General features: G+C 52.5%; 1 protein-coding gene across 1 annotated transcript; it reads right to left on the bottom strand.

Moving 5' to 3' along the window:
- Window positions 1-2,751: 2,751 nt before the first annotated feature.
- On the bottom strand, window positions 2,752-5,987 carry FEZF1 (FEZ family zinc finger 1). The gene is made up of 4 exons (XM_050324361.1): window positions 4,776-5,987; window positions 4,481-4,615; window positions 4,026-4,158; window positions 2,752-3,412 (listed from the first exon to the last, which is right to left on the bottom strand). The coding sequence occupies exons 1-4, from the start codon at window positions 5,571-5,573 to the stop codon at window positions 2,817-2,819; spliced, it is 1,662 nt and encodes a 553-aa protein (XP_050180318.1). The 5' UTR covers window positions 5,574-5,987; the 3' UTR covers window positions 2,752-2,816.
- Window positions 5,988-15,437: the final 9,450 nt, after the last annotated feature.

Here is a 15,437-nt window from a genome sequence, read left to right as displayed (position 1 = left end):
GTACAGATGACTCCATTTCTCCTATCAAAATTATTCACAATTTAAAAAAATAATACAAATTATTAATCTTCTCTGTGGTGCTGGGAGCTGTTAACAGCTCTGCACTTTGGACATATATCAAATTATAGCTTTTGTCTCTCATGATGATTTCATGAGCTTTGAATTGCCTCTGACCATTAACTAGAAATGCACTTAACCTGAGATTAATCTTGAAAGACAGGAAATGAAAGGTAATTCTGTGCAGGCCTTCCAAGACATGAATTAATCCCAGTCTTTGACACAAACATGGTTTAATACTGTGAAATAACAAATGAGCTATCGTCATCTCCCTGTGAAGTCCCATGTCTGTAATGTTTACCCTAAGAAATCTAGGGAGGAGAAACGCTTATCCATGCTCATCACTGACTTTCTCTACTTCACCCTGGAATAAAGCTAGTGCTTCATTTCCACTCCATTTCAAAACATGGTCACCCTTGTACATGCGTTTCTTAGCAAAATATTGTTTTTCATTAGAAAGACATAGTAGAATCCAGGTTATGCAGTGAATGCAGATCTTTTACAGGAGAAAAGGCAAAATATCAATTATTGTTTATAAACCTGTAAATGGTTTATGGTCAAGTAACACTGGAAATTCTCTCTCCCTCCCTTACCATAAAAAAGGAAGAAATTGCAGCCTCTGAAGAAACAAGGCAGAGCAAAGAATTACCATATCTTTGAGTTACCAGCATGCATAGTCTTCTGTGGTGTCTTCAGGCATCATGTATGTTTTTGACTTGAAACTGCTGCTCATCACAAGGTGGTCAGATTATATTCTCCTCTTATTTCACCATATATTTACATTCAAATCCTTTTGTCGTGATATAAAACACTTTAGTGACTTTTACAGCATACTTGGAATGCTCTAATAGTTTTGAACTGCTTAAAAGAGTTATAAAATGAAGATACTTAGCACCTTGCCAAGATAGCTACAGCATCTTGTACTATTCACATTTACTCAGCACTAAGAAAATCAAGTTAGACTTCTGTTTCAATGAGAACAGTAAATTGGACTTCAAATTATTTCCCTCAAGCAGAGGTTCACAGAAATAGCACACCCACATCATTTTAACGGGATCTTTAGGACATTTTACCTTTTGTTAGGTGTTGCAGAAGTTTTCCTTTTAACAATCAACACACTGCAGCCACCTGATCTGGGAGGAATTTATTCCTGGGGAAGCTTGAATGACACTCTCCTGGCACCAAGATCAAAGCAGAGCTGGAGGGAAAGTGCCCAGAGGGCCAGATCCTCAAGGGACACCCGCCCTGTCCCCATAGCTCTGCAGGACCCTCTCCTCCCTACCCCTCTTCAGCCCTCCTCCCGCTTTACCAGAGGTCACTTCAGGAGTCACTCACCTCCCAATCTCTCTGCTCCTGCCGCCTCAGTCCCCGGAGAAAAGCAGGGAGCGGCTCTCCATTTCCCCGAGGTCTCCGAAGGGGAGAACCATGCCGGGGGGTGTCCCTACGCCACTGCGCAGCCAGTGCGTGTCAGCGGGATGCACCGAGGCACCCACCCGCAACCCCTGGACGCTTTTCCCCTGGAGCATGGGGAAAAGGGGCCCCTCGGCCTCCCGAGGGGCTGAGCCCTGACGGGTTGACGCGGGCTCTGCCCGAGCTGTGGATCCGACCTGTTGCTTTACTTTTTACACGCAGAGCCGTCCTCTCAGAGGATTACCGCGGTAATCCGAGACGTGTGAAAGGACAGAGACGCGCTTCCCCTCTCAGCCGCTTTCAAAGGCTCGCGGTGAGCCCCGAGCAGCCGGCCCCAACCTGAGCACCAAACCTGCTGGTTGCGGACACCCCCGAGGGGGCGGCCCGGGGGAGGAGGGAGCGTCGCCTGCAAGGGGATATCCCTCTCCTGGGTGTAACGCATTATGTATGATTTTAACCATGGGGTCTCACTCCTAGCCAAAAGCCAAAATCCAGGGAGGGCTCCAGGTGCTGCAAAACCTGGGGGAGACCAGGGATGTCCCGCGGCACCACTCTGTTCTTGCAGGGCTCACGCCGGGACGGATCCGCAGGTGGGTCCCAGAGCCCATGGGGTTTCACCCCGGACCGCCCAGCGCCGCCATCCTCTGGCCCTACCGTGAAGGGAAGCACCGCCCGGTCCTCCGCCCGGGAAAGGACCCCGAGCATGAGGTGAGCTGCGAGCACAGCCCTGCGCCAGAAGCGCGAGGTGAGCAGGCCCGCCTGCCCTTCCCGGAGGGTAGCACCCGTCTCCCATGCCTGGCTCGGTTACCCCGGGAGCCGTAAAATCCCAGACACCTCCTCCCGCTGCTCCTCAGCCGCCCACCGACGGGCGGGCTTTGTTTTCAAGGCTCGGCTTGGCAGAGTCTGCTGAGCAGCTAATAACATAACAACTCGACTTTGATCAATCCGAACTAATTACCCCTCTTAATTAAAGTCTTTAGCGGTTGTTTCAGTGTTTTGGCAAGGACGCGGGAGAGCTTTGCCGTGCTGCAGAGCCAATGCCGCACTCCCACCCGGCCCGGCCGCGCCGCAGCTCCGGGCCGGCAGCGCAGCTCCAGCCGCCGCAGTCACTCCTCGGCAAAGCTTTATTTCCACCAGGTCAACGAATCGATTTTTTTCTTTTTTTCTTTTCCTCCAAGTGCAAGAATCAATCTGAAATTCAAATTCGTACACAGAGAACACATCTGTCCATATAGATACTATATTCAGGGGGAAGAGGGAGAGGAGGAAACCAAGAAGGGTGGGATAACCAGCAGGCAGTGGAGACAGGGCAGGATCAACACAGTGGGAATATATATACATCGAAATAATTAAAGTGGTGCAGCATTCCCGGCTCGGGTAATACAGATCCCAAATAAATACAGCAGAAATTGGCTTGACGCTTTTTCTTTTCTTTTTTTTTTTTTTTTTTTACCCATCTCTCCACCTGAGATGCAACGACAACAACAACAAAAAAATGAGTCTTTAAAGAACAAACGAAAAAATAATAATAAAAAAAAATCAGTCCCATAAACGTTAGTGGTAATATAGAGCATAATACACAAAAACCGCTTAACAGGTGCATGCAAAGAGGCGGTGGGGGCTTGCACGGGCGGCCACCCCTCAGGGCTGGAGCGGCGGCGGGCCCTGCAGCAGCGGCCCAGGCGGGGGCGGCGGGTCGGGCCCCCCAGCTCGGTGGGGGGCCGGGGCAGTCCCAGGGCGCTGTCGTGCAGCTTGCGGACATGCTTCTTGAGGTCAAAGTTCCTGCAGAAGCCTTTTCCACAGGTAGGGCAGGTGAAGGGCTTCTTGTCGTTGTGGGTGTGCATGTGGAAGGTCAGGTTGTACACCTGGTGGAAAGCCTTGTTGCAGATATTGCACTTGAACTGCTTCTCCCCGCTGTGAGTCAGCTTGTGGTTTTTGTAATTGCCTGGGAACAAGACAAGAAGGGCAAAGGGATCTGGGTTTGAGAGATCTATGCTGGGAAAGAGAGAAAAATATAAAAATCCCCAAACCCTGTCTCGTGCCCAGAAGTCGGCTTTAGGCTTAAACGACCGCCGACCTCTTAGCAAACGCCCACCTTCTCCCCATCATCCCCGTGGCTCTTCCTCTGACAGACAAGGGAATGATCGAACAAACCAAAATCACTACAGTTGCAGAAATAAAAAGCCTGGATTTAGCCTTCCCAGCAACGTGTGTGGGGAAATAACTAAATTCTTGCATTTGGAGGCGAAAAAAATCAGCGAACTCGTTTGCCAAACCGCGCTGGAAGGTGCGTGTTGTGGTGCGGGGAGAACGGGCTCTTCCCGCGGAATGACGGCCCCGCGCTCCGCTCGGAAAAAGACTTCTGCCTCGCTCCGTGGGCTAGGCCAGAGGAGATATGTCGTGGCTAGCGATACTTAAAATTAACCTGAATATCTAATAACAAAAATTGAAAACAAAACTAACTCCCCACCACCCTCCCTGTCGCAAATTGTCCCGACACTTGACCTCTACTAGGGAGAGGGAAGCCGGGCAAGAGAGAGGGCGCTGGAGACTGGTACCTTTCTGATGAAATCCTTTGCCACAAAATTCACAGACAAATGGTTTGTAGCCGGCGTGTATTCGAGTGTGCGTGTTCAGGGTCGAGCTCCTGTTAAAGGCTTTGCCGCACTGGTTGCACTTGTGTGGCTTTTCCTGGAGAGAAATAAACACTAAGTCACGGCTTGCTGGCTGTTTTGCGGGGTCTGTCTTCTGGTTGGCGGGGTCTTTGTGCTGTTTTGTGTGGTTTATGAGCTGGTCTGTGGGGTGTGTGTGCTAACTGACGGCTCGCAGCTGCCGATACGGGGCACCCGCAGGTGCCTACCGCGCTTGGGGCAAACGAAATAACCCCGTGGCTCTGGATCGGCCGCCCCACATCCCACGCCACTGCCTCAGAGCAACCGGACGTCGCCGGGCAACCCGAAAAATGTGAGTGGAGGGTCTTGGGCAGAGATGAAGGGACGGAGGGGGCGCTCACCTGGGTGTGGATGATCTTGTGCCGGCAGAGCGTGCTCGCCTGTCTAAAACCTTTCCCGCAAACTTTGCAAACAAAGGGTCTGGCTCCCGTGTGCACTGGCATATGGCGCGTTAAGTTATAATGTGCATTAAATACCTGTAAAGAGGAATCAGACAAAAAAAAATGCGATTAGAAAATGAGAGTGCCGAGGGGAAGCCGTCGTTTAAAAATCAAGCAAACAAGGGACCGACAACCGGCGGACAGACGAGCGAGGACAGGAGGCTGGGGAAGGGAGACGGGCTGTGGCGCTACTTGCCTTTCCACAAACTTCACACGTGAAAACTTTGGGCTTGCTGCTCGGGGAGCCGCGGCTGATCTCCGAGGTCTTATAGGCGATTTTTTCTGAGAGGATCTGAGCACTTTCTTTCATGTAGTGCTGCAACTGAACCTGCGATAAGTCCTTGAAGGCCACCCCCGCCGGGTACTTGTCCACGGTCGGCAGCACCAACTTGTTCCGCTCCGCCAGGTAAGCCTTGGACTGCGGGTGCAAGGGAGAGCTGAGGAAATAAGAAGCCACCGGGTGGATGTTGACACTGGAGGACGGGTGACAGGGGCTGTCGCCTCGGTTGAAATAGCACAGGGCTCCCATGGCGTGGAAGGAGGAGTGATTGACCACTCGGGGTCTTACCAGTTTGTACTGCTGCAAGGGCAGGGCATCGCGGGGGAAATCTCCTTTCAAGCTCAGGGCACAGTTCAAGAGATCGCCGCAGCTAAAGGAGGGTGAGGAAGAGGAGTCTAAGTGAGCCTTCCTGGGTTCCACTCCGGCCACCGCCGCTTTGGGCAGGGTGTCGTACGCCACCGGGACAAACGGGATCATGCATGGGATGGAAGAGTTGAGATGCAGCGGGTGCTTGGGGTCGCCTTTGGCCACGGAGCCATGGAGGAGCTGCGGGACGGGGATGGAGCGGGGCTCTGGAGTCCGCGCCATGATGCGCTCTATGGAGAAGGCGAGGGGCTTGGGCGTGCTGATCATGTTGCTCCTGGCAGACAGGCTTTCTCTGGCTGGAGGAGTCGCTAGGATTTTGGTCGCCGTGTGGTGGCCACTATTGTCCATGGCTGAATTGCATTTGTTCGCCCGGTTTGTGCCGCTCTGGTAGACGCCTCTTTTTTTTTTTTTTTTTTTTTTTTTTCCCCTCCTCTCCCCTCTCTCTCTTTCACTTTCTCTGCCCCTTTTCTTATTACTGATCTGCGAGGAGGGAGACAACCATCATCGCCGCCACCATCACCACAGTCTCCGCCGGCGGAACCAGCCTTCTCAGTCCAGTGGACTCATGCCAGCCCATCACAGTTTACTTTGGCGCACCAATGACTCGGGATAATCGCTACTTATTTCTATCAATAGAAAGTGTTGTGTCAATAACGCAGCCAAGATCTCGCCAATCGTTAACTTCCAAGAGGAGAAGGTAAACTAGATAATTGCTCAATTCGCTTCCAACAGTCAACAGGAAAAGTTTTTTCCCCCCCAGCAAGCGGCTACTTTTCATTGGCGCCCGCGCCTCCCCCGCCCAGGGAAGGAGGTGGCTTTCCCTCCTCGCCACTCTCCCCTCTGCCTCCCTCCCTCTCTCTTTTTATTATTATTATTTGCAATCTGCTTAACCAGGCTTTAGAGGCCAAGCAAATCCGAGATCAATTTTCTTGTTTGGCTTTAAGTGACATCATCTAAAATCATTGTCCAAGAACTAAATAGGGATGTGAAACCCAATTCAAGGGCAAGCGCCAGAGTATTTGTCAAACGAGGTGCTGCAGAAGAAGCGGCTGGAGGGGAAGCTGTTTATTTCCTTGCCACTTTCCAGCCCGAGCTCTCTTTGTGCGTGCGTACGTGTGTGTGTCTGAGGGAGGGAGGGAGATGGCTGCTCTGCTTCTGAGAATGCTCCTGGTCTGCTCACTGCTTTAAAGAACAAGGTCAGGTGGCGGTGAACTTTTGGAAAACACGGTAGACAAATAAGCGGGGGACTTGCAGCAAGCAGACGGCGAGAGCAGTGCGTGGGGATAGAGGAGCCTCCTGGCCAAATAGAACGAGAGCAAAAGAATGACTCAAAACCTGGGGCAGGGGAAGAGAAGAACAAGGAGGTAGGAAGAGGGAGTGCCTTTTAAATCTGAAGCACTATTTGTGTATTTTTATATATATATATGTAACCTGCATATACACTAAGTATAGCTTCTCTGTCCTTATATATGAGCAACACAAATACCAAAAACTCAGGGCCGGTATACATACATGAAGGAATATACAGCCCACACAGTGCTTATAGGTATACATGCACCTAAACAGGTAGGGTGGCCGTGTATTTAAGAGAAGCTTGACGGCCCTGTTCAGGACGGGCAGCTCCAGCAGCTGATCGTACTTACAGCGAAGCGGGGGTGGTCGGGGAGATGAGAGGGGCAGTGGTCGGTACGAGGCTTTCTGTATTCCCGCCCATCCCACCATCCGACAATTCAGAGTCAGGACAAGATCCTGTTCCTCCCGTCGGCCTGGGGTTCACTTGGCGACTGACTGAGAGGCCTCTACCGAAGTAACCCCCGGGAGAAGCCAAGGGTCCCTCCATTCCTTCCACCTCCGGCAGCGAGAGTCTGGGCCGCTTCCCCCAGCGGAGGGACCCCCAGACCATGGGGCAGCCTTCCCTCCAGATGTCCAGCACTGCCTTTCCTCGGGGCCAGGGGAGAGAAGCAGGAGGTCTTGGTTTTGCTAATGGAGAGAAGCGAGCTAGGGAGGCCTGGCCCCCGCTGCTCTGGTACCAGCCGAGGAACCCGCAAAAGGCTGTGTCTCTTCACCACCCCGCGACCCAGGTCAACCAACTTGCGGGAAAGTGAGAGCAGGGATGAAGGGCTGGGGGGCCTGGGGAGGGAGGCAGGAATGGAGGGACGGAAGGAGGGATGAAGGGAGGAATCCTCGCCCTGGGCGGTTGGACCTGGCTGTCGCCGCCCCGGGCCACTGTGGCTCCGTTTGAGGAGGGCAAAGCAGCGGCTGTTCCACGACGGTACCTCCGCGGCTGGGAGCTCCGAGCCAGCTACGGGGAGCTGAGGGGGAGGAAGGAAGAGAATATCCCGCGATCTCCGGAAAGGACGCTGAAGGACAGGCCGTGGGCCGGGCATCCCTCGCTGCAGAGGATGTGCCCCGCACGCCCTGCGACCTCCGTGTCTGCTCCGTCCCGCCGGTGCCCCGTATCGCAGGCAGGCAACAAGAGCCGAGGCTGGCCTCGGAACCTGCCGGGGTGGACAAAGCCGTGCAGGCAAGCGTGGGACGAAGGAAGGGCGGAATCCGTGCTGGGCCCTGAGGGGTCTTCAGCCGTGATGCCTCGCTCCAGCCCTGCTCCCTGTTTCTCCTAGACTTTGACCGGGGCTGCGCCGCTCACCTCCCCCCCAGTCCCCCATGGCACATGGGTCAGGGAGTTAAGACCGTAATTGCTGCCCTGGATTGAGCTGCCGCAGCCGCCTGCCTCTTACCTGCTGCTTCCCGCACTGGCACCGCCAGCCCCGGCTCGGCCGGTGTCACCGACCTGGGGGGGAAAGGAAGGAGGCAGCGGGGACCCGCGGGGGAGGGGGCGGTGGGAAGGGGGCCAGACCCCTGTCCCCCCGCTTCTCCGCCGTGTCGGTGTCTCTCGTGTATTTTGTGTCCGCCAGAGGAGAGTTTCCTCCTTTAGAGCAATTTACATTTAATTCAATCTAGGCAAATTTCCTCTTGATTGGTGCTGAAGAAGGGAATTATTGTTGAGTGGGTTTTAGAGGTTTCAAATCCCATATACTTAATATGTTAACAGCTTGCTCTTAACTGGTCTTTTTGGGATTGACTTTTTGACATGCGTTTGAAAGTAAAATATGTAGTGTCATTTGAGCAGGGTAAATACCCCAAAGCAGCAATTACAGCCGTGCCACTGCAATTATCCTGGTCTCCTCCATACTGAGATACACTCTTGGAAAAAAAGGAGCTTTATTATTCGTTGGTTCCTTTCGAATACCTTTCCCTTTCTTTTTGTACTGCCTAGGAAAACTTGTTAGTGCCTAATTATTCAACAGCGATCTAAAAGAAATGTTTTTAAAATTTCTTTGGGGGGAACGTAATCTTGTTCCGTCTCAGAGATGGAGCCTTGTTAGTTCTGGAGTTGCCCGCAGTATAGAGTCACTAAAATCAGTGTCGATATACTTTTTTTCCAGTCCTGTCCTGAGCTTTGCCTTGCTCTCGGATCGCATCTTTTTAGCGATTTTGCAAATCCGCTCAGCTTCAAGTATCCAGTCGTGCTGGTGCAGGTTTATTTTTCCAGAGGCAGAAAGATTTACAGGCTCTGAAGGTAGCAAGAAGGAACTTCTTGGCCGGTTTCTTTCGCGGGTTCACGACGGGCCCGGGGCTCCCTCCATTCTGGCGGCACGTATCGAGTCCCGGCAGAAGGGGCCGGCGGGGGAAGAAGCTGGCCCGCCGGCCTCCCAGTGTTACGAACCGTCGGAGGAATTAAGGGCAAAAGTTTTGCCTCGAGTAGATTTCGTGCTCTGCCCGGGAAAGCTGCTGTTCTCTTTTTCCCCGTAATCAGCTTTGTGTTTCATTCGCTCCTAAGCTATGTTCTTGATATTGCTCACTTGCATTATTATCATAACGTATCTCTACATGAATTCAAAATCCGAGTCACCGGCGAATTCATCTCGTCGTCAGGATTACTCCAATCCGATCCCAGAGGCGATTAGAGGGAGGTAAAATACCGCCTAAAGCCTAATCTTTAATTTCTTCCTCCTTAATAAAATGAATAATTCCATTGCGTTTTTAAGTAAAAAATGAATTGAAAAGGATAATAACTCCGCTAACCTTCTGTTGCGTGTATTAATATTTTCCTGGGAGTGTTTTACTGAAACCCTCCTGCCCGAGCGGACTGCTCCCTCCTAGCGCCAGGAGACGGCTCTTCCCGGTCAGGGAAGGGCAGGGAGGGCAAGCGACCCGCCTAGCTCCGAGGCGCCTCCGGGCAAGCCGAATGTGGAGGGAACCGGGAAGGTTACTGAGTATCCTTCTGGCCGCGACACCGGCGGACTCGACGGCTTCTGGTCAGATCCTACTTACTATTATTATTGCTCTAATAGTCGTCATTAATAGTGCCGCCACCGGGATTCGCTGCTAAAGCTCGGGTTTGCTCTCGATACGCATCATTCCGAACCGTCCCCTTCCCAGCAGCCTAATTTGTGAAGAGGTGATTTACCCCGACATGGAACAACAGCGCCGTCCTCCCCTCAGCCCCGCCGCCGCCCTGCCCTGCCCGCGGACCCGTGTCCCCCCGCCCGTCGGCCCGCAGACCTCGCCGCGGCCCAACGCGCTGGTCGCGGCTTATTATAATTCCGAATTAGCTCCCGGCTGCTGCGAGGCTGGAGGGCTCGCTGTTCATTCCCACTCACGGCTTGTTGTTTACTGTCTTTTGAAGGGAAGTCAAAACATAAACGGAGGAGTTAAAGTGGGGGGAAGCAGACCCCGGTGGGTCATCCGCCGTCGCCGTTTATCAGCCCGCGCCGCCGTCTTTTTCGGTGGAACCTGCTGCTGCCGCTGCCCGCCGGCTGCTGGGGTGGGGTACACGGCTGTCAGGCAGACCCGGGCCCGGCCCCGGGGAAGCGAGGCGAGGAGGGGGGCGGCCGTAGAGCTCGGGCGCACCTCGCAGCAGTCTTGGGCTCTGCTGTTTCGGGAGCGCAGGCAAAGGCGCTTGGGCTTTACTGGGTTGTTTTAAGTTGTAACACTTCGACGTTTTCTCCACTGACACTCTCCGGTGGAAAAAGTTAATAATATAGGTGCGTATGTGTGTGTATATACCTTCGGAGACTATGTGTAGTCTTCCTACACAGTGAGGGTGTGTTGGCATCCTTCTATAGCAGTTCCACCACAAGTAAAAGAATACAGTACTACTATTTTAACTGAATCCATCACAAACGAAAAACAGTTGACACTGACCCGCCCAACACAAGTGTTGCCAGAGGTGAAACAAAGTTTGGAAGTACTGTACATTTCGTACAAATCCCTCTAAATCGAAAAACAAACTGGTGCAAATTAAGCCTTTTCACGTATAAAGCCTTTAATCACATATAAACGAAATTACAAGTAACCCTCTAAAGCAGCGCTTCCGGCCCTCCCGTAATTCATGCGAGCGATTTGGCTAAGTGTGCCAGCTCCAAACGTGAACCGCAGCCATCACGCCTAATCTAATCAGTCCGCCTGTGAGGGGACCCAGCGGTGTCATCAGCTCCAAAGGGTCCTTGGTGGAAGTGGCTGGGAGAGGCCAGCGGCAGCTGGAGCCATGAATGACACTTTCTCATTTGTTCCTTTCCCAGTTCAACAAATGTTTAGCCCCGATGCCGCTAAATGAACGTCTCGCGCTCTTTGGCTGGGGGAAGCTATTTATTTTTAAGATTCCTGAATAGGATCAGGAGCAATTAACTTATTTTTTGTTTCCATTTTTCTGTCAGTGTATTGGGAGGTAACTTGGAGCAAAGCAAAGAGCTGGTCGCTGTGTGGGCTCGCCATGGCGACGGGGAGAAGGTGTCTGCCGGACCCCTCTCGATTCTGGTGGGGCCCGTTGCGATTCGCCGCTGCTGAGAGGGAGGGAGAAGCCAAGAGAAAAAAGTGAAAACAAGAACAAAAGCAGGAGCCGTGCTCCGTCGTGGCCGCTCCTGCTTGGATACCGGAGACGGCTCCCCGTCACCCCGGCTGCTCGCCCGGCGCCTCTACCCGGGCACGGACACAAGGGAGAACTGCGCATCACTCGGAACGGGGCGTGGAGAGGGGTGACACGACAGTACTCCTCCTAAGGCCGAAAATGTAAACTTTTTGTGTGTGTGATTGTTCCTTTTTGTTTGTTTAGCTGCCTCTGTTTTTCTTCCCCCCTCCCCCCCACCCCCCGCCATCGCTGTTAGGACAAAACGCGCCTGTGTCGGCGGGAGGCCGACCATGATGTTCCCGCGAGTCTCAAGGGCGTCGAGGGTTCCGTCCGTTTCGCACAGAACGAAGCCGTCTCCCTCTCGCCTTCCCTACTGCCCTGCTGCTGCCATGCGGCTCCCGCCGTCTGTTCCGCGCTCGTTTGCTGACGGTCAAATATCTGATTCAAAATATAGGTAGGTGCAAAACGGGCACTCTCTGTGCAAGAACCCGCCTCACAGTCTTACACCCACTCCCCGACTCCCTCCCCCCCCCACACCTCATTGCCATGTCCCTCGTGGAGCTGCACTTGCTGCCCACTCAGAAGTTGACACTGGTGCCCTGGCCATCCTCTGCGGCGGGACTCTGGTGTGTTCCAGGAGGAGCTCTGGTCCCCCACAGCCTGGAAACACCACACTCGAGATCCCCCCGTGAGGAGAGAGTCCAGGAGTTGTGTGAGTGCCACGTCCGCAGGGCCAAGGAGGGAGGAGAGAGGAGGGAGGCCGCCCCGCTGGGAGCCTTTGATGAGCACTCAGTGCCCCGGGAGCCACTCGCCCTCTCAATGAGCACCCTGTGTCCCGGGAGTCTCTCGGTCTAGTGGTCTCACCAAAGCTGCGCCGGCTCCTGCGCAGGGGTCTTCTCGCCATTCCCTCGGTGTCGGGTTTAAAACGCGGGGCGGCTCTACCCACTGTCAGCAGCGAGACCCGTCGGTGAGAGCTTCAGAGGCACGGGCTTGGCCGGCTGGGGCGGGCAGCGCAGCAGGGGAGCTGCGCTGCCGGGACAGAGGCTTTGCACCGCTGGAGGTGGGAGGCTCAGTGCCCTAAGTCGCCCTCGTCACCGCGGAGGTTCCCACAGCCGCTACCTTGGCTTACGCCTTGTCCGGGGTAAGCGATAGCCGAGAGGGCTAGCTCTTGGCCCTGGGAACCCCCTGCGCAGCGACAGGAGAGCTGTGAGAGTCAGCGCCGCTTTCTTGCCCCGACCCCGGCTCGCAGCTCGGGGCACTCGCGGCCATGGCTTCTTCTGGTTCGTCTTCTACAGCCCCTTTTTCTACCATTAAGGCGCAGGGTGGGGGGGAATTAAACGAGACCCCTCTTGTCCCCTTGCTGAAGGCTCCTTGCACTACGAGTCCGCTTAGGAGGTGGCGGTGGGGCCAGTGTGCCCGTGGAGGTCCCCGCAGCCCCGGGACAGCGTGGCGGGCCCGCCGCCGGCTGCCTCGCACGGAGGCGATGTGGCCGCTCGGGACGGGCACACACCTCCGGAGCGTGCTGAGGGTTTACACATCCAAGTTAAGATGTAAAGGCGGCCCCTGTGCCTGCCCTCGCGGGGCTCTGCCGCGGCTGCTGGTAGCGGCGGTGTCCAACGCTGCAGCAGTCACGCAGCTACCTACTGGACTTCTCAAGCTTGGCATTGGTTCACGGTTTCACAAACCTAGTTACTAAGAAGATACTTGAATTTGGAAGAAATGGAAAGACCTTTGAAGCACTGTTGTTTCTGTACTTGTCTTCCATTGATGTCTGCTTTGCTGTCTCTTTAGCAGTAACTTTGTGTGTGAGTCAATTTCTCTGAAATCCCAAACATCTTGTAACTTCTTCATGGTTACATCATCTTTGGCCTTTGTTTTATGTTTGTTTGTTTTTACTCTTTCCTTACTCAAATAATCTTTGTTTTGGTTTGGTGTGTGTTTGGTTTATTTTACTATTTCTTTACTCGTTTCCATCTTACTGACAAATGTGTCTTGAAAGTCCTGCATACAGACAAAACAGTATAGCGAAGTTCTCGAAATATGAGGTTTACATGCATCATGCTTCAAGAAATTTGATTAATTCAGACACACCTCAAGCCACAAAACCTCATAGTCTTATCGTTTGGGTGGGTTTTTTCAATTTTTTTTTCAATTTTTTTTTTTTAATTATGTCAGGTTGTAGATGAAGTTGACTGCTCCCTAAGATATAGGGAACTGGGGGGATTCCCCAGGCTGCCTGGACAGGGTCCCACCCGCCAGGGCCAGTCCCACCACACCCAGCCAGGGAGTGAGGTAAGGGGAGAGGTGGTGGTAACCCAGAGACCAGATCACTGACATGTTTGTGATGGTCACAGAGGTCTAAAGTCAACCCTTGAGTCAGGGTCTGGACAAATTGGGCACATAAACAAGCACATGTAGGGCTATAGCTGAGTGAGAAACCATTGCTCCTCTTCCATTGCTGATGTAGAGACTTGCAGCCTTGAATGAAGCTGAGGCAGAGTCCCTGGACAACGGCTGTTGGTGGGTGCCCCAGTTGACACCTGTTTTAAGACCATGACAGCCTACAAGTCCTGTTGAGGCCTTTACAAGTGAAATTACTACAACCTGCTCTGTAATTGTCCAAATTGATAGGAAGAGTTGTTTGCCTTACAAGGAAACTCATCTTGGCATGGGGGCATCTTGGGACAGAGGAAAAGTCCAAGAGGGGATGTTGAGTAACAAACCATGTTTCCCACAGGGCTTTTGGCTAGCAGGGCTAGGCAGAGGTGTTAAAGCAAGGTTGGTCTCTGCTGAAGGATCCATCATTTACCTTGTGGTCTGTGCTCATGACAGCCACTTATGTCCCAGTGTTTCTAGTTCCCACTCCAGGCCCCTACACTGTTAGTGGTTTGTTAAGGACAGTGCCCAGTTTTCGTATCACTTCCTACTGTCCTGTTACCTTAGAACCTTAAAAATCTCCTAATGCCTTCTACTGAGAACCCTACATGGATATGGCACGGCCCTGCACTAGCAGGCCTTGGCAAGCACTGCAGGGCCACTGCAGTGACACCTGCCTTCACCTATCTACAACCGGCTTCTCCACAGGTACATTCACGGGGTCTCAGCACTGTAAAAATGGTTGGGAGAGGGCAAGCAGGGAGACTTTTGCAGACACAAAGCTCTGTGCCTGACTGACACTCTGACCCTTCAAGCACTGTCAACTTCCATGCACTAGCACCACCAGGACAAGCGACAGGAAAGGGATATGTAATTGTTTTACTGCTATCAAAACCTAAATGAGCAAACCCATCTGGGAGCCTGGTAGTAGTGGAAAATACTGCTGCTCCCTCCAGCCCAGCAGAGATGGTAATGTGAATTGGAAATGATGAAGGACAGTGCACTGTGTTCCCTCTGCCTGCCTCTCTGGCCACTCTGCCCTACAGCAGCTAATTCCTGCCCTGCTGCTCCCCAAAACACACATTACATTGCAGCTGCAGCTGTCCTGGGGCAAGGGTGCCTGCACTCCTGCCCTCCAAGCCTCCTGGGGACCTCTGGGCAAGCACTCAGATGGGGCACAAAGAGCTGAGCAGAATGATCTTCCTCATCAGCTCCCAGTTCTTCCTTTTTGCTGAATTCACCTCAGCTCATGTGCAGATGAGAAGGCTGGTTTGCCACAGGAAAAAAAATGCTACCTAGAGTTTCTCCGTAGACATGTAAGAGAAGCGTAACTTACCCTTCTTTCCCCACTTCTCCAAGCTTCTGAGTGTGCTGAAAGTCACTTTCCCTGTGGCTCTCATTCTCAGTGCCTGCATGCTTGCAACAGACCACTGAAGTCCTACAGACTGTGGGAAACCTCATGTCAGCCTCATAAACCCTCACCAGGCCCTCAGTGAAGCCCCTCAGATATAACGCTATGGCTCAACAAGGATATGAGAAACCTTCAGTACTCTGGGTGTCTTATGTGTTTTTTCTGATTTTGTGTATTCAAATGGTGGAATTACTCATGCTCCCACAAAAAGAAGAAGAAGAAAAAAAGCTGCTGTAGTTTTCATAAACTGTGTGAGTTTTGACTGATGAAAGTTTGAATTCTTTCCAGCTCAAACTGAGGGCATCAAAAAACAGGCAATGGGTTCTGTGTTCATCTGCTACTGAGGTGTTTTTTTTGCTTTTTTCCTTTATCAAGGTATTGTGTCCTTCAGTATTTGCTTGCTACATATATCTGCTCTTTAAATGAAACATTTGCTATAAATCACAATATAAACTAAATAGAACGATCTTTCAAAAAACTTGTTCTCATGAGGAATCATACAATGGTTCAAATG

Source organism: Myiozetetes cayanensis, unplaced genomic scaffold, assembly GCF_022539395.1.
Source record: "Myiozetetes cayanensis isolate MyiCay16 unplaced genomic scaffold, myiCay2020 scf3, whole genome shotgun sequence".
In the NCBI taxonomy this organism is placed as follows: Eukaryota; Metazoa; Chordata; class Aves; order Passeriformes; family Tyrannidae; genus Myiozetetes; species Myiozetetes cayanensis.
This window is presented reverse-complemented; position numbering and strand designations above follow the sequence as displayed.